Source organism: Callospermophilus lateralis, chromosome 1, assembly GCF_048772815.1.
Source record: "Callospermophilus lateralis isolate mCalLat2 chromosome 1, mCalLat2.hap1, whole genome shotgun sequence".
Taxonomy (NCBI): domain Eukaryota; kingdom Metazoa; phylum Chordata; class Mammalia; order Rodentia; family Sciuridae; genus Callospermophilus; species Callospermophilus lateralis.
In genome coordinates, this window is record NC_135305.1 from 74,371,753 (window position 1) to 74,391,284 (window position 19,532).

General features: G+C 35.6%; 1 protein-coding gene across 4 annotated transcripts in view; it reads right to left on the reverse strand.

The window, feature by feature from the left end:
• Positions 1-19,532, reverse strand: part of Crppa (CDP-L-ribitol pyrophosphorylase A) — a 302,194-nt gene that overhangs the window by 171,314 nt on the left and 111,348 nt on the right. For all 4 annotated transcript variants that reach the window (XM_076863146.2, XM_076863121.2, XM_076863136.2 and 1 more), the window contains one exon: positions 14,632-14,729. In XM_076863146.2, the coding sequence (XP_076719261.2) occupies positions 14,632-14,729 (98 nt within the window). The remainder of the gene's footprint in view (positions 1-14,631; positions 14,730-19,532) is intronic.

Genomic DNA, 19,532 nt, shown 5'->3' on the forward strand with positions numbered 1-19,532 from the left:
AAAGTAAATAAGGTATTTTCAATATCTGCAGGAACATTCAAAGCCAGTTTTACAGACCCCTGCTCCAGACCCTTGGAGTGGTGTCTAGAAGTCCCGTCATTGCCCTAAACCTTCCAGGAATAGTAGATAACCTCATGATGAGACTGCTCCCATAAGCCAGAATAATCCTCTTATGGGAACTGAATTGCCCCTTCCAGGACCAGAGGTCTGACAGAAAAACACCCTGTATGGTAAATGGAAATTGCCACCTCAAATGATAGGGGCTTCTCCACAGTAACCTCACAGAACCAGAACTGAAATAATTATCAGCTAGGCCAAAGTTTGACCAAGACTGCTCAGTTAGAAATACTTCTGACCCACTGTACCAATTCTTCTAATTAAGCTTCAAGCAGATGTTATTACCCCAGGGGTGAGACACACTCTCATTCTGCCCTTCCAATATGGCCATATTGATTAAAATTTCTTTCCTGTTTTTGTTTTTGTTTTTTTTAACAATTACTATTTCCATTTGGTTTCAGGGTAAATGCCCAGACCTGATTTGCTGGAACTCTCAAAATCCAGCCTCTGGCCTAGAAGTCTGATAACAATGTGACCTTGGTTAAATCATTGAACCAGAAGGCCTCTCTGTTCTAATTTATAAGATAAAAGGGGAAATCATAAGGCGAGAGTACTGTTCCTAATATATAGAAGGCAATGCTTAAACGTTACATTGTGACTATTTAAGTCAGAAAACATTCTGATAAGTTTTTGATAATTTAACAGTTTATTGGCAAATTTAGAGGCCAGAGAGGTCTAAGCAGTAATAAAATTTTCCAAGGTCAACCAAAATTCTCTGAGAAAGATGTAGGATGTCCAGAAGTCCTACACTAAAGTTCTAATGTTATGTAGTACAGAAGAACGACTATGGTTGATGATAAATAATTGAATCACATAATAGTTAAGTAGAAAAAAATTCTCAATGTTCCCAACACAAATATATAATAAGTGTTGAAGGTGACAAATATGCTGATTACTCTATTTATTCACTGTATACTTTTATTGAAACATCACAATGTATCTCTTCAATACATGGAACTACTGCATTTCAATTAAAATAAAATTTAAAAATGAAAATGAAAATAGCCCTATATTAGATCCTCCTTTTAAAAATATAATAAGGAGTCCAATGTATCCCCTAGAAGTTATTACAATTATAGGTATTTGAGAAACACTGATAGCACTTTGAATATTTGCATACTATTTAGCTTATAACATGAGCAAAATACCTAACTTCAAGTCAAACCTATTTCTTTTAATTCCAAAGTTGCTATCTATATTTCAAAATTACACACTGAAAAACAAGAGAGAAATTTAAGTGCTTAAAAATTATAAATGTCCCAGGAGAATCACTTTGTAAAAGAATAATGTGAATAAGTTTCTGACATGTTGTTTTTAATCTCTGGCTCTCCACAGATTCCTTAATAAAAATAAAGTACAAGAAGGATATTTAAATCAGATCCTTTTAGACAGTATTTACCATAAACCCATTATTAGTGGGCAGAGGTAAACTACTGTTACCTATAAAGACGCACACAGTTAAAGAAACTATAGCAAAAGGTGGAAGAAAACTCAAGGGAGCTAGGGAAAAACAATTATCATCAGGTAATTTCTGGTCACCTTAGCAGGCAATTCTGGGAATGACAAGAGAATGGAGGAAAGGATTTTGTGGGCAAAATTCAAAGTTGAACACAAAGGAGCAACATGAGGTTCTCAATTGGTTGAGGATTTCTAAAGGGCTGGGCACTAATAGTATTCAAAACTAATAGACTGAAGCATGTATACAGGCCAAAGGACGTGCCTGAGAGGTCTAAAGTAAGAAACAGAAGTAGAGTTGAAATAACGGAAAGAGAATATCCAGGTAAAGGAAAACAGCAACTGAGCAGGACTCAAAGAATATGGTTTTATGTACACCTTTTCCTAAAAACAACGAAAGAAGGAATATTATGCCATTAAGCTTACTTTGACCCACCACTTCCTCCTAAAAACAGGTAAGATTCTTTCTTAAAAACACTCTTTGCTCTGCTTTCAAGATGGCGAAATAGAGGAAGATACTTTTTTGGCTGCTCCCTGGAGTGAAATCAAGAAAGCAAACAGGCAGCTTCTTGGCAAGACAGATGAACAAAAAAGGGGTGGATGGTATTTACTGGAATTTAAAACTGGATAGTCAAAGCAGATGGGGGACTCAGGAGGTTGGATATTATAAAGAAAAAATCCCAAGGGGCACAGCCACTGCCATGGCTGGGCCAGAAGCACCACCCAGAGCAGTCCCTCTGTGAGCACAGTGCAGAGATAAGGGAATTAAAGGAACCTGCATTTTTTTTTAAGTTGTTGATGTACCTTTATTATTTATTTATTTATATGTGGTGCTGAGGATTATCTCACACATGCTAAGCAAGTGCTCTGCCACTGAGCCACAGCTCCTGCCCTGAAACCTGCAATTTTCAGAGGCGATTTGTTCCCTTATTTTTCATGTTGTTTGTGTGTTACCCATCTAAAAGTATGAATCTGAGGCAGTAGATTTCCTACCCTGTGCACTTGTACCATCCCTGAACGTTTCTAGTACCTTACTGTTTAGGGAGACACAAATAATAACCACCACCAATGCTGACAATATACAGTATTAATATATTAATATAGAGCATTTAGAGATCAAGGACATTGTCAGGCAAATCAGACATGTTGCACAATATCCCATGTGGGGAGGAAGAAGCAGTCATCTCTCCAGGTGACATGCAGAGGGCAAAGCAAGCAACAATTTTGCAGCTGCTGCTGGGGGCTGGCAGCTATGAGGACGAATTCCTGGGAAATCTGAGTGTGACATGAAATACAGACCCAATAAATACACACTGAATGAAATAGAGTGTGCTTAGTGCTTAAGTGAACAGGAGAAAATCAAATGAAAGAGTTTTACCCAAGGACAACTGTTTGTGAAAACCTACTAGGCTCTACCCCTCCCCCTCCAATCCCATTGTTTGCAGGACCTTTTGGGAGAAAGCATCTAGCCAGAAATTCCGAAGAACAGGGCCAGGAGAGATGGAGTTTGGGGACTGAACCCGAGACTAGAAAACATGGGGTCCAAAGGTGACATAAGGTAATAAAACTGGGTCCCTCATCACACCAGTGAAACCAAAGGAAGATCCATGGGGTACAGTCTTCCATCATGGACCAGCAAGTATGAGGAGCTGGAGGTGAGCTGATTTAAAATCTCCAGACCAATTGGCATTTAGCAAAGGGAGCCCACCTAAGCCTAAACCCTGCCTCCAGGACTCCGCCTATAGGATTACCTCTCTCACTCCAGCAATCCAGAGGATGGCTCAACATGCTCCAGATGACCCCACCTAAAACTGCTGAGAGAAGCGGAGAATCTTTTGAACTAAAAGAGAAAAATTCATTAACTTTTCATCAAAACCTTTTTTGTTAATTTGTTTTCTCTGTGATCATCATGGTACATGGAAATTTATACATACTCATATTACTTTTCTCATGTCTAGCATTTTTGAAGCCAGTTTTAGTTCATGGATTCATTTTTGTGAACTTGAACATTTGAATAGTATATTTTAGTCTTGATTTTTATTCTATTTTTAAAATTTTTTATTTAATATATATATTTTTTTTTTGCTCCTTTTTCTCTTGATTCTCTTTTCCTCTTCTGACAGGCAATCTCCATTATTCTTTCACTCTTTGTTTAATTTTTTATTTTTCCTTCACTCTTCCTCCCTCATAATCCTCACATCTTATACTACTTCTGTTTTCTCCTTGTCCACCATTTGAAATTATAAAAACTTTTGGGAACTCGCTGTTTTTATTGTAGGCAAGAACTGATCATATCATTTGTTTATTGTGATAACTGACATTGTAGATTTCATAGTAAGAATTATTATATTGTCAGCATTGGTGTTTGTTATTATTCGTGTCCCCCTAAACAGTAAGGTACTAGAAACCTTCAGGGATGCTACAAGTGCACAGGGTAGGAAATCTACTGCCTCAGATTCATACTTTTAGATGGGTAACACACAAACAATATGAAAAATAAGGGAACAAATTGCCCCAAATAAACCAAGATATGCCAATAACAGAACTCACTGACACTACAGTAGAAGAAATGTCAGAGAAGGAGATAAGAATGGATGTAGTTAAACTGATCTGTAAAGTAGAGGACAGTATAAGAAATGCAATCAGAGAAAACACAGAAAGTGAAAGATCACTTCAATAAAGAGGCACAGATTCTGGGGAAAAAAGAAAAAAGGCAGAAATCCTAGAAATGAAGGAAATAATAAACCAAAATAAAAATTCAACAGAAAGCATCACCAACAGAATAGAACACTTGGAAGACAGAACCTGAGGCAATAAAGACAACATAGGTAATCTTTGAAAACAGAACTGACCATGGGCAGAAGATGTTAAGAAATCATGAAAAGAACTTTCAAGTACTAAGGGATAACATGAAAAGGCCAAATTTCAGATTTATTGGGATAGATGAAGATGCAGAGATACAAACAAAAAGAATTCATTGAAAAGATTGTGCAATTATATTATAATTAAAATAAAAAGTAAAATGAAAAAATCAAATACAAGAGACTTATAGGACTCCAAATGTACAAAATTACAACAGACCCACACCAAAATACATTATAATGAAAATGCCTATCATACAGAATGAGGATAGAATTTTAAAGGCCAGAGAGAAATACCACATTATGTGTAGGAGGAAACCAATGTGGATCTCAGCTGTTTTCATAATGCAGATCCTCAAAGTTAGAAGATCCTGGAATAACACATACCAATAAACAAACACATGGCCCATGGCCCCAGAGAGGCCTGACCCATCACAGTGCCCTCCGTCCCCAAGATGAAAAATGCACCCTTCCACTGGAGAGGAATACCACACTTGCGCAGAGAGGAACACTGCTCTGCGGTTCCCTATCACTAACGTGTGTCTCCACACAAACCGCATCTATTTGGGGACATTGCAGCCACCACCATAGCCCTCCCCAAATGGTAATCTCCACCATGGGACATCAGACAGGGTCAAAAGGCAGCTGAGTGATGCAGCACCACACGCCAAACTGAAGCAACACTGAACAAGCTAGCCAACGCCATCATACAGCCCCCCTTCCAGCCCATCTCTGAAAGAGGTTGCTATCATCTTGGAACACCTCCACTACCATCTTGAGGTACCTCTACTGCCACCTCCCTGGAGCAGCTTCCATCTTGGGACACCGACTGGGACCTGGAAGCCCAATATCAAGGAAACTACAGACTTGACGCTACTGCTGACATCAACTAGGGACATGACCATTTGCATCTAGGGAAAAGCCCTGTCGGCCCAGTTGCACCAGACATATATCTACTAGGTGTGCTAACAGACACCATCTTGTTGCAGAGATAACAGAGAGCCTCTCTGTTTTTCCTCTTCTAACAGCCAACTTACTTTTGATTGCCCTTTCAATAGTCCTATAATCTAATACCTCTATATTCTCACATACTACACCTCATAAACATCACAGCCTATTCCCTGTCCCCTACCTACCATTAGAAACCATAAAAGATTATGCAGACCTACTAACTATTTGGAAGAAGATAACCAAACTCTTCATTTCTGTTTATAGCAACAAAACTTTCAAATGTCAAAATGGAAGCTAATTGACTTATGCCTACCCATTGGTTACACTGGATGCTGTAAACATTGATATCTCCTCTTAAACATGAGGTGTTCGTAATCTACAGGGACACTACAGGACTACAGAGTAGAAGCTATAATACCTCAGATTTGCACTGCAAAAGAGAAAGACACATACAAAACATGAAAAAACAAGGGAGGAAAGTGCTCCCCCAAAACCAATATACTACAACAATAGAATACATTGACACCTTAGTAGAAGAAATTTCAGAGGAGGAGTTCAGAATGTACATAATCAAAATGATCTGGGAATCAAAGAATGACCTAACTGAGCAAATTCAGGCAAAAATTGATCACTCCAACAAAGAGATAAGAGAACAAATGCAGGCAACCATTGATGACACCAAAAAACAAATAAGGGAGCAAATATAGGCATCCATTCATCACACCAACAAATAGATAAGGAAACAAATACATGTACCAAAGATAAGAGAGAGCGATTAAAAAAAAAAAAAAGAAATCCTTGAAATGAAAAAAACAATAAATCAAATCAAAAACTCACTAGAAAGCATCACCAACAGACTAAATCACTTGGAAGACAGAATCTCAGACAAGGAAGACAAAATATACAATCTTCAAAATAAAGTTGATTACACAGTGAAGATAGATTGTAAAATACCATGAACAGAACATCCAAGAATATGGGATAATATCAAAACACCAAAATTAAGACTTATTGGGATAGAGAAAGGCAAGAAATTCAAACCAAAGAAATGCACAATTTCTTCAATGAAATAATATCAGAAAACTTTCCAAACATGAACAATCAATTGTAAAATCACATACAAAAGGCTTACAGGACACCAAATGTGTAAAATTACAACAGATCTATGACAAGGCATGTTATAATGAAAACGTCTAGCATACAGAATAAGGATAGAATCTTAAAAGCCTCAAGAGAGAGGAATCAGATCACATATACAGGGAGACCAATTTGTATCTCAGCAGACTTTTCAACCCCAACCCTCAAAACCAGGACATCCTGGAATGACATATACCAAGCTCTGAAAGAAAATGGATGCCAACCAAGAATTCTATATCCAGCAAACTTAATTTCAGAATTCATGATGAAATAAAAACCTTTCATGATAAACAAAAATTAAAAGAATTTACAACTAGAAAACCTGCACTACAGAACATTCTCAGCAAAATATTCCAGGAAGAGGAAATGAAAAACAACAAAGAGAGGAACTACACTAAAGGAAAGGCCAATCAAACGAGAAACCAAGTTAAAAACCAAAACTAAACCAAAATGACCGGGAATACAAATCATATTTCAATAATAACTCTGAATGTGAATGGCCTAAACACATTAAGTAAAAGACATGGTTTAACAGATTAGATTAAAAAAAATACCCTCAATATGCTACCTTCAAGAGACTCATCTCACAGGAAAAGACATCCATAGACTGAAGGTGAAGAGTGGGCAAAAACATGCCACTCACATGGACCACATAAACAAGAAGGGATTTTCATCCTCATTATCAGATAAACTAGACTTCAAAACAAAACTAGTGAAAAGGGATAAAGGAGAACATTTCATACTGCTTAAGGGATTCATACATCAACAAGACGTAACAATCATAAATATCTATGCCTCAAACAATTGGGCGTCTATGTAAATCAAACAAAACCATCTCAACTACAAGAACCAAATAGACCACAACAAAATAATACTGGGTGACTTTAATACACCTCTCTTACCACTGAATAGATATTCCAAACAAACAAAAACTGATCAAAGAAACTATAGAACTCAAGAAGACAATAAGTTAGACTTAACAGACATATATAGAATATTCCATTCATCAACAAGCAAATACACTTTCTTCTCAGCAGCACATGGATCCTTCTCCAAAATAAATGATAAATAAAAAATAGAAGCTACTCCCATACCTGGAGACTAAACAATACGCTGTTGAATGACACATGGATAATAGAAGACATCAGGAAGGACATAAAAAAAAAATTCTTAGAGGTAAATAAGAACTCTGATACAACTTATCAGACTTTATGAACATTATGAAGGCACTGCTAAGAGCAAAGTTCAAAGTTCATTCAAAGCATGGAATTCATTCATTAAAAGAAGAAAAGTCAACAAATAAATGACCTGACATTATAGCTCAAAGCCCTAGAAAAAGAGTAATAAACCAACACCAAAAGTAGTAGAAGATAGGAAATAATTAAAATCAGGGCAGCAATCAATGAAATTGAAACAAAAGAAAGAATTCAAAAAATTAGCAAAACAAAAAGCTGGTTCTTTGAAAAAATAAATAAAATTGACAAATCTTTAGCCACTCTAACGAAAAGAAATAGAGACAAAAAATTCAAATTACTGGCGCTGGGGATGTGGCTCAAGTGATAGCATGCTCGCCTGGCATGCGTGAGGCCCCGAGTTCGATTCTCATGCACCACATAAAAATAAAAAATAAAATAAAGATATTTTTAAAAAACTGGTTAACAAATACTTTTAAAAAAATTCAAACTACTAAAATTCAAAATGAAAAAGGAGATGTCATGACACACAGTATTGAAATACAGAAGACAATTAGAAAGTATTTTGAACATTTATACTTCAGTAAAGTAGAAAACCTCCAAACACCAACAAATTTCTAGAGGCAAGTGATCAACCCAAACTAAGACAAGAGGACTTACACATTTAAACAGATCAATTTCGAGCCACCGCCCATGCTGCAAGGTAGGCAGACCCATGTCCCACCAGCAGAACAGGCCCAGCAGCCTGCAGGCATGGTAGACACGTCACCCCAACTGGAGGAGGGGCAGAGCAGAGCCGCCGCCCGCAAGGTAGGCAGACCTGTGACTGACCGGCAGAACAGGCCCAGCGGCCCGCCAGCGTGGTAGACACATCACCCCAATTGGAGGAAGGGCCCAGCTGCCGCACGCAAGGTCGGCAGACCGCATGTCCTGGAGAAGGGGCCCAGTGGCCCGCCGGCCTAGTTGAAAGATCACCCCAATTGGAGAAGGAGCACGGCCGCCGCCCACGCCTGCAAGGTAGGCAGACCTGCAACCTGGAGAAAAGGCCCAGAGGCCCACCAGCATGGTAGACAGATCACCCCTATTAGAGGAGGGGCCCAGCCATTGCCCGCAAGGTAGGCAGACCACGCCACATGGAGAAGGGGCCCAGCGGCCCGGCGGCATGATAGACAGATCACCCCAATAGGAGGGGGAGCACAGCCGCCGCCCGCCCCTGCAAGGGAAACTTTGCAACTATACAAGAGCAATATAAATATATAGGGGGAAAATTCAATAACACAACAGTTTCACGAAGCAGAAAGAAACTTGAGCAGTATGAAAAGACAAGGAAAGAAAGGACCACAAGCAATGCAGGTCAACTCAACTTTAGAAGAGGTAATAGCTGCAGCGGATGGAATGTCAGATAAAGAATTCAGGATTTACATGCTTCACATGATCTGGAGTCTCAAGGAAGACAGACAGCAAAATCAGACAATGAAAGATCACTTCAACAATGAATTACATAAACAAATCCAAGAAGCAAAAGATCAACTATACAGGGAGATAGAGGTTATAAAAAACAAACAAACAGAAATCCTAGAAATGCAGGAAGCAATAAACCAACTTAAAAACTCAAATGAGAATACTACCAGCAGAGTAGAACACTTAGAAGATAGAACATCAGACAATGAAGACAAAGCATTTCAACTTGAAAAGAACATAGACAGCTCAGCGAGACTGTTAAGAAACCATGAGCAGAACATCCAAGAAATATGGGATAACATAAAGAGACCAAACTTAAGAGTCATTGGGATACAGGAAGGTATAGAGGTCCAAACCAAAGGAATGAGCAATCTGTTCAACAAAATAATATGAGAAAACTTCCCAGACTTGAAGAATGAGACAGAATCCCAAATCCTAGAAGCCTACAGGACGCCGAACGTGCAAAATCATAAGAGATCCACACCTAGACACATTATAATGAAGATGCCCAACATACAGAATAAGGAGAGAATTTTAAAAGCTTCAAGAGAAAGGAAGCAGATTATATTTAGGGGTAAACCAATCAGGATAACAGCTGATCTTTCAACACAGACTCTGAAAGCTAGAAGATCCTGGCACAACATATTTCAAACGCTGAAAGAAAATGAGTTCCAACCAAGAATTGTGTATCCAGCGAAATTAAGCTTCAGGATGGAAGATGAAATTAAAAAACCTTCCACGATAAACAAAAGCTAAAAGAATTTGCAGCTAGAAAACCATCTCTTCAAAACATTCTTGGCAAAACATTACAGGAAGAGGAAATGGAAAATATCAATGAAAACCAACAGTGGGAGGTAGGACAGTAAAGGGAAAAAATAATCAAAGAGGAAAAACAAACCATGTTAAGTAACATAAATAAACAAATATGGCTGGAAGAACAATCCTTATCTCAATAATAACCCTAAATGTTAATGGCTTAAACTCACCAATTAAGAGACACAGGCTAGTAGAGTGGATCAAAAAAAAAAGATGCAACAATATGCTGCCTACAGGAGACGCATTTGATAGGAAAAGACATACATAGACTGAAGGTGAAAGGTTGGGAAAAATCATATCACTCATATGGACTTCGGAAACAAGCAGGAGTGTCCATACTCATATCAAATAAAATAGATTTCAAGCCAAAGTTAATCAAAAGGGATAAAGAGGGACACTACATACTGCTCAAGGGAACCATACACCAACAAGACATAACAATCATAAATATATATGCTCCAAACAATGGTGCAGCAATGTTCATCAAACAAACTCTTCTCAAGTTCCAGAGTCTAATAGACCACCATACAATAATCATGGGAGACTTCAACACACCTCTCTCACCACTGGACAGATCTTCCAAACAAAAGTTGAATAAAGAAACTATAGAACTCAATAACACAATTAATAACCTAGACTTAATTGACATATATAGAATATACCACCCAACATCAAGCAGTTACACTTTTTTCTCAGCAGCACATGGATCCTTCTCAAAAATAGATATATTATGTCACAGGGCAACTCTTAGACAATATAAAGGAGTAGAGATAATACCATGCATCTTATCTGATCATAATGGAATGAAACTGAAAATCAACGATAAAAGAAGGAAGGAAAAATCATGCACCAAAAAAACAAACAAACCAATCAATAAATGGACTAAGGAGCTGAACACTCTGAGAAGAAATGTAATCAATCAGCAAATATATGAAAAAAATATTCAACATCTCTAATAATTAAAGAAATGCAAATCAAACCTAAGATTTCATCTCACACCAGTCAGAATGGAAGTTATCAAGAATACAAACAACAATAAGTGTTGATGAGGACATGGGGGAAAAGGCACACTCATACACTGCTGGTGGGACTTACAAATTGGTGCAACCAATCTGGAAAGCAGTATGGAGATTCCTTAGAAAACTTGGAATGGAACCATCATTTGACCTAGCTATCCCACTCCTTTGTCTATACCCTAAAGACATAAAAACAGCATACTACACTAATGAAGTCACTTCAATGTTTATAGCAGCACAATTCACAATTGCTAATCAGTGGAAGCAACCTAGATGCCCTTCAATAGATGAATGGATTTGTGGGACAAATGCATAAAGAAATATTACTCAGCATTAAAAGAGAATAAAATTATGGCATTTTCAGGTAAATGGATGGAGTTAGAAAATATCATGTCAAGTGAAGTAAGCCAGTCTGACCCATAATGTGGGGGTGGACGTGGAGAGAATGCAGGAACTTAGATTCAGCAAAGTGGAGGGAAGAAAGAGGAGGGGGCATGAGAGCAGAAAAGATGGTGGAATGAGATGAACATCATTACCCTAGGTACACGTATGACTATACATGTGATACGACTCTACATTGTGTACAACCAGAGAAATAAAAAGTTGTGCTCCACTTGTGTACAATGAATCAAAATGAATTCTGCTTCATGTATAACTCATTAGAACAAATTTAAAAAATTAAAAAAATATATATATCAAGCTCTGAAAGAAAATAGATGCCAACCAAGAATCCTATAACCAGCAAAATTAAGCTTCAGGTTTGAAGATGAAATAAAAACCTGCCATGATAAACAAAAGTTAAAAGAATTTGCAACTAAAAGCCTGTATTACAGAACATTCTTAACAAAATATTCCATGAAGATGAAAAGAAAAGTCTGGGATTGTGGCTCAGTGTTAAAGCGCTTGCCTCGCATGTATGGGATGCCGAGATTGATCCTCAGTGCCACATAAAAAAAAAATAAAATAAAGGTTCTGTGTCAATTTACAACTAAAAATATTTTTTTTAAGTAAAAATTTTAAAAATTAGATGGAAAAAAGTGAAAACCAGCAAAGGGAAGAACTACACTAAAGTAATAATCTACCAAAGGAGAAACTAATTCAAATTAAAAACTATAAATAAACTCATGAGTAGGAATTCAAATCATATCTCAATAATAATGCTGAAAATTAATGGCCTAAACTCATTAATCAAAAGATACAGACTGGCACACTGGATTATAAAATAATATCCAACAATATTCTATCCAAGAGACTCACCTCATAAACAAAGACATCCACATGATGAAGGTAGAAGTATCAGCAAAAACATATTACTCACATGGATCACATAAACAAGCAGGGCTTTCTATCTGATAAAGTAGACGACCTCAAGCCAAAGTTAATCAGAAGGAACCAAGAAGGCCATTTCATACTGCTTAAGGGAATTATACATCAACAAGACATAACAATCTTACATATTTATGCCCCAAACAATGGAACGTGTATCTACATCAAACAAACCGTATCAATTTCAAGAATCAAATAGAACACAACACAGTAATACTGGGTAACTTTAACATGCCTCTGTCACCACTGAATAGATCCTCTAAACAAAATCTAAATAAAGTCTAGAAGTAAAAAATATAATTTAGACATAACAGACACATATAGAATATTTCATGCATCACTGAGAGAATACTTTTTCTTCTCAGCAGAACTTGGACCCTTCTCTAATATGGACCATGTTTTGTGTAAGCTATCACATATGTTGGCATATAATTGTAATATTACCATTATATATTTTTAGCATCTGTGGGGTTATTTTGATAGCTCCCTTTCCATTAATTTTTACCTGCCTTTTTCTTGATTAGGCTTATTTTTTTAATCAGATTTTAGTTGTATTATTTCTCCTCTCACTTTTTCCTACCTAGTACATAATATGAAAATAATTTGATTCCTATCTAGCTTCTTTCTAATACAAGTACTCTGTTATAAATGCTCATGTGAGCACTGTTTCATCCAAGACATTCTGGTATTTTAAGCTTTTTACTCACTTCATTCAAAGCACTTTTTATTTACTTTTCTTGTGTTTCTTCCTTGACCTCTGAGATATTTATAAGTGTGCCATCTAATTTTGAAATAGTTAACATGTGGGGATGGGGTTGTATATATCTTAAGATAAATGATTTCTAATGTATTAAAATATGTGGAAACAGTCTTCATGATTTTAAATTTTAAGAAAAGGAATGCAATTGGGTTTTTATTATTTATTTATTTGTTGTGGTGCTGGGGATTGAACACAAGGCCTTGTGCATGTGAGGCAAGCACTCTACCAACTGAAGTGTCTCCCCAGCCCCACAAATACTTTTTATATTGATATTAGTTATATACATATTAAAACTCATCAAATTGCATACTTCAAATATGTGCACTTTATTGCACTTCAATTTTACGTCAATAAAGCTATGGGGAAAAAAGAGCTTCAGTATAGAAAAATAAATCTCACATAAGCTTGATATAAGAAACAAAAGAGTAAAAGTTTCTATAGGCAAAGTATTCAAATCAGAAACACCTATTCACAAAAGAAATGAAAACCATAACTTAAGATTTAATAAGATAAATGAAATTCTTAAAATCAGAATTGGAAAGAAATAGAAGTAGTTATTACAACAGAAAAATTGAAGAAATTCATTCATTGAAGAATTGAAGGCTAAAATAAAAAGAACATAAGAGCAAATAAAATGATCTTTTCATGCCTGAAACAAAGGAAACTGGAAAGCAAAAAAATTCTAAAATGAAAAAGACATTTTAAAACTCCGAAAGAAAGCAGTAGCTAAGAGTGTATCATGCAACAAGAATCTCTGAAAACTGAACTTAACATAAAATGCTAAAAATGGCATAGTAATTTTCAGTAAATAAAAACACTGAAATCTAAACAATAAAAGAACACATAATATACCCCAGGTCATCAACTAAAAATGGCTAACAGAAAATTCAAAGGAAACAACTGAACTTTAAAGTAAAAATAATTATTTGGGCCTTCATTCATACAGACTAAATTACCTATAAGACCAAAAAACAAAATTATATGTTCGTCACACTTGTACAAAATACTTTATTACAGAAGAAAATACAGTAGAATATTTAAGATACTCAAGAAAAAATTTCTGAACCAAGTTTTTTTTGCCTCAGTTTTAACCTGGCCAAATCAACTTGAAGATTTTGTTCACATGGAAGGACTTGGAAATACTGTATCCTAGGCAATCTTTTAGAGGACTAGTTTTAGATGACCAAAATGATTCATGTAACATCAACCTAAGGATTGAAACTAGGGTATGGTGGCAGAGACATGCCTGCAGTCCCAGCAACTAGGGAGGCTGAGGCAGGAGAAATTGAGAGTTAAAGCCAGCTCAGCAACTTAACAAGGCCTTTAGCAACTTAGCAAGAACCTACTTCAAAATGAAAAGGACAGGAAAGGAAAAGGGAAGGGAGCATATTGAAGTCCTAAGTGTTAAGAGACCCAAAAATCCCACTGAGGCAGAATGATATTAAGACCAAATGGTGTTCATACTTTATCAAGGATGATACCTTTATTCTGCAAACATCTGCGGCAAAGTTTACCAAACTAAATCTTCAAATACTTACATTTAATTCAGTTTTTAGCACTTCTTCAAGAAGATGACCTATGTGTTCTTTATTTTCTTTTGTGTCCATAACTATACAAATTTCTTGTGATATTCTCTCTGAAATAAAATGAAAAAAATTAAAATTTTCACATTCAACAAAAGAATACAACAATAACCTCCCATGCGGACAACTGTGCTTACCTGCTTTTCAAAGCCCTTGACTAAGAATAAGGAGGTTTTGGCTTCAGGCCATGTGGAGTAACCTCTATTGTACACCAAGATATCTTCAATTATTTTATACCCAAGGCAACAAATTTATGCATTAAACATTGGTTAGTGGACAACCAATCATACCATACTTAATGGAAATAAGAGATCTTAGTAACTAGAAATCACAATCATTTGGTTTACCAATTCCTCTAGAATGCCAATGCAATAAAATTAAGTTTTTGTATTCACTTTATCATAATAAAATTAGTTCAATCTTTCTAAATTTGAACTTTCCTCTTAGAGTTGCTTTCATAGTGTCCCAAAGATTTTGATAAGTTGTGTCATGATTCTCATTTACCACTAAGTATTTTTTTATTTCATCTCTCATTTCTCCTGCTAAACATCAGGCATTCAATAGCATATTATTTAGTCTTCAGATGTTAGAGTAGCTTCTTTTTTTATTTTATCATTAATTTCTAACTTCAGACCATTGTAATCTGATAGAAAGCAAGGTAATCTCTATATTTGCTCAGAGAAGAATTGTTTTGTGGCATACTATATGATCTTAGAGAAGCATCCATGAGCTGTGGAGAAAAATATATATATTTATTGATTTTTCATTCACTGATGGGTGAAATAGTGTATATATGTCCATTAAGCCTAAATTATTAATTGTACTTTTTTAGGTCTATAGCTTGTTTAGTTTTTGTTTGAAGGATTTAGCCAGTGGTGAGAGAATTGTGTTAAAGTCACCCAGTATTATTCTGTTATGTCCTATTTGAAATTGAGAAAAGTTATATGATGGAGATGTTCCATTGTTTGGGGAATAAATATGTAAGATTGTTATGTCTTGTACAATTCCCTTAAGCAGTATGAAATGGCATTCTTGGTTAATTTTACTTGAGGTCCACTTAATCTGAGGACAGAAACCCCTGTTTAAGAGATCCATGCTAATGATATGTTCATTTCCAACCATTTTACCATCAGTCTGTTGATCCCTTTATGGGGTGAGTCTCCTGGTGACAGGATATTGTTGGGTCTTGAATTTTTAATCCAATGTGCCAGTCTATGTCTTTTGATTGATGAGTTTAGGGCACTGATATTCAGTGTTATTATTAAGAAATCATGTTTATTCCATGTCATTTTGATTTATTTCTGGTTTTTAATTTGAATGAGTTTCTCCTTTGTTTGACTATTCCTTTAGTGTAGTTCCTCTTTTTGCTGGTTTTCAATTTTACATTTCATTTCTTCTTCATAAAATATCTATGTTTTGTAGTATAGGCTTTCTAGCTGTGAATTCTTTTAACTATTGTTCATCATGGACATTTATACTTACTTATATTTGGATTTTTTTTCTTACTTATATTTGAATTTATGTCTGACACTTCTGAAACCAGTTATTTTTCATGGCTCTGTCTTTTGAGGACCAGGATATTTGATTAGTATATTTCAATCTGGTTTTGTATTATATTCTTATTTTTTATTTTTTATTTTTTTTACTTTATATATAAGAAAGTTCATTGCCCTCAGCATATTCTTTATAAGGGTAGAAAGTCATCAAATAAATAACCTAACATTACATCTCAGAGCTCTACAAAAAGAACAAATCAATACCAAAAGCAGAAGGCAATAAATAAAATTCATAATGAAAAAGGAACTATCATGGCAGATCCCACTGAAATACAGACGATAATCAAACTATTTTGAAAATCTATACTCCAATAAAGTAGAAAATCATAAAGACATCAACAAATTTCTAGAGACAAATGACCTACCCATATTGAATAAGGAAGACATAGAAAGTTTAAATAAACTACAAGCAATGAAATTTAAAATGCCATCTAAAGTCTACCAAGACTTTAGACTCAGCCAACTTCTACCAGAACTTCAAAGAACCCCCATCCTCCTCAAATTATTGCATGAAATAAAAAAGGGGAGAACCCTTCCACACTCATTCTATGAAGCTAGTATCACCATGATCCAAAACCAAAGACACATCAAGGAAGAGAACTTCAGATCAATATACCTGATGAACACATATGCAAAAATTTGTAATACTGTCAAATCACATACAAAAACATTAAAAAGATAGTATGTTATGACCAAATCAGGTTCATCCCAGGGATGGAAGGCTGGTTCAAAATATAGAAGTCAATAAAGGTGATTCATTACATCAATCAATTGCATGCTTATCTCAACATATACAGAAACAGCATTTGACAAAATTCAGCATCCATTTACATTCAAAACATTAAAATGACAAGGACAATAGAAACACACCTCAACATTATTAAAGATATATATACTAAACCCAAGGACAATATCATTCTAAATGCAGAAAAATAAAGTCATTCCCTCTAATAACTGGAATAAAACAAGAACACCCTCTTTCACCACTTCTATTCAACATAGTCCTTGAAAACCTAGCCAGAGCAATTAGACAAAAGAAATTAAAGTGATACAAATAGGAAAAGAATATCTCCAAACTATCCCTATTTGCAGTGACATGATTCTATATTTAGAAGACCCAAAAACTTCAGCAGAAAACTTCTAGAACTCATAAATGAATTCAGCAAAGTAGCAAGATATAAATGAGTTGCATTCCTATACACCTATAAATACACCCATAAATCAGTTGCATTACTATATATCAATGACAAATCAGCTGAAAGAGAAATCCAGGAAATTATCCTATTCACAATAACCTGTCAAAACAATAAATATTTGGGAATCAATGTAACAGAAGTGGTGAAATACCTCTAAAATGAAAACTACGGAGCACTAAAGAAAGAAATGGAATATGAGCAGAATAAAAAATGGTTGAAGGGAAAAAATAAAGAGAAAGAAATTTAGGACCTTTAGAAAATGGAAAGACCTCCCATGTTCCTGGATAGGCAGAATTAATATTGTCAAACTGGCCATACTACCAACAGCACTATACGATATAATACAATTCTTATTAAAATTCCAATGACATTCTTCATAGAAATAGAACAAGCAGTAATAAAATTCACTTTTGGATAATACGAAGCCCAAAATAGCCAAAGCAATTCTTACCAAGAAAAGTGGTGCCAGAGGCTTCACAATGCAAGACCTTAAATTATACAGCAGCGCTATGGTATCAAAAATGGCACGGTATTGACAGAAAAACAGACATGAAGACCAATGGTACAAAATAGAAGACAGAGACAAACCTACATAAATACAGTTATCTGAGACAAAGGCTCCATATGTTGGAGAAATAAACCCTCTTTAACCAATGGTGCTGGAAAACTGGAAATCCATATGTAGCAAAATGAAATTAGACTCCCTATGTCTCTTCCTGTAAAAAAACTCAACTCAAAGTGGATCAAGGACCCAGGCATTAGACCACAGACCCTGTGCTTACTAGAAGAAAATGTAGGCCCAACTCTCCATCATGTCAGCTTTGGAACTGCCTTACTGGACAAGATTTCTAAAGTACAAGAAGTAAAATCAAAAATCAATAAGTAGGACGGTAACAAACTAAAAAGCTTCTTCAAGGCACAGAAAACAATGAAGAGCATGAACAGAGAGCATACAGAATAGGAGAAAAATTTTTCCACCCGCACATCGATACAGGATTGATCTCCAGAATATAAAGAAATAACACCAAAAAAAAAAATATCCCAATCAAGAAATTGGCTAAGGAACCCAACAGGCACATTGCATAAGCAATACAAATGGTCAATAAATATACGAAAAAGGTTCAACATCTCTAGAAATTAGAGAAACGCAAATCAAAACTACACTGAGAGTTCATCTCACTCCAATCAGAATGGCAATTATCAAAAATACAAGCAACAATAAATGTTGGCAAAGATGTGAGGGGAAAAGGTATGTTCCTACATTGCTGGTGGGACTGCAAATTGGTACAACCACTCTGGAAAGGAGGATGGAGATTCCCCAGAAAACTTGAATGGAACTACCATTTGAGCCAGTTATCCTACTCCTTGGCATATACCCACAGGACTTAAAATCAACGTACTACAGTGACACAGCCACACCAATGTTTATAGCAGCTCAATTCACAATAGCCAAACTATGGAACCAACCTAGTTGCCCTTCAACAGATAAATGGATAGAGAAGATGTGGTATGGATACACAATGGAATATTACTCAACCATAAAGACAAATGAAATTATGTCATGTGCTGATCAATGGATGAAGTTGGAGAATAACATTAACATTAAGTGAAATAAGTCAATCCCAAAGAACCAAAGGCCAAATGTTTTCTCTAATATGTGGATGCTAACATACAATACGGGGTGGGGGAGAAAATAAAAGTACTATGGATTATACACAGAGAATAAAGGAAAGAGAGGGAATGAGATATGACAGTGGAATAAATCTGATATTACTTTCCTATATTCATTTATGAATACATGACTAGCATAATGACATTTTAAATAACAAGCCTTCTAATGAACATGATATATTCCTCCACTTTCCAATATCTTCCTTAATTCTTCTGAATAGTGGTCTATAGTTCCCAGTATGGAGTACTTTTACAGTTATATTTTCTTCTACTGTTGATGCTACTGTAAATTGACTTTTCAATTTCACCTATTTCTTACATAAAAACAAATTTTATGCAGACCTTATAGTCAGTAAATTTGCTAAATTTACATATAAACTGTTTTATTCATTAGTTCAGATTCTCTAGGTACACAAACACATGATTGTAATCT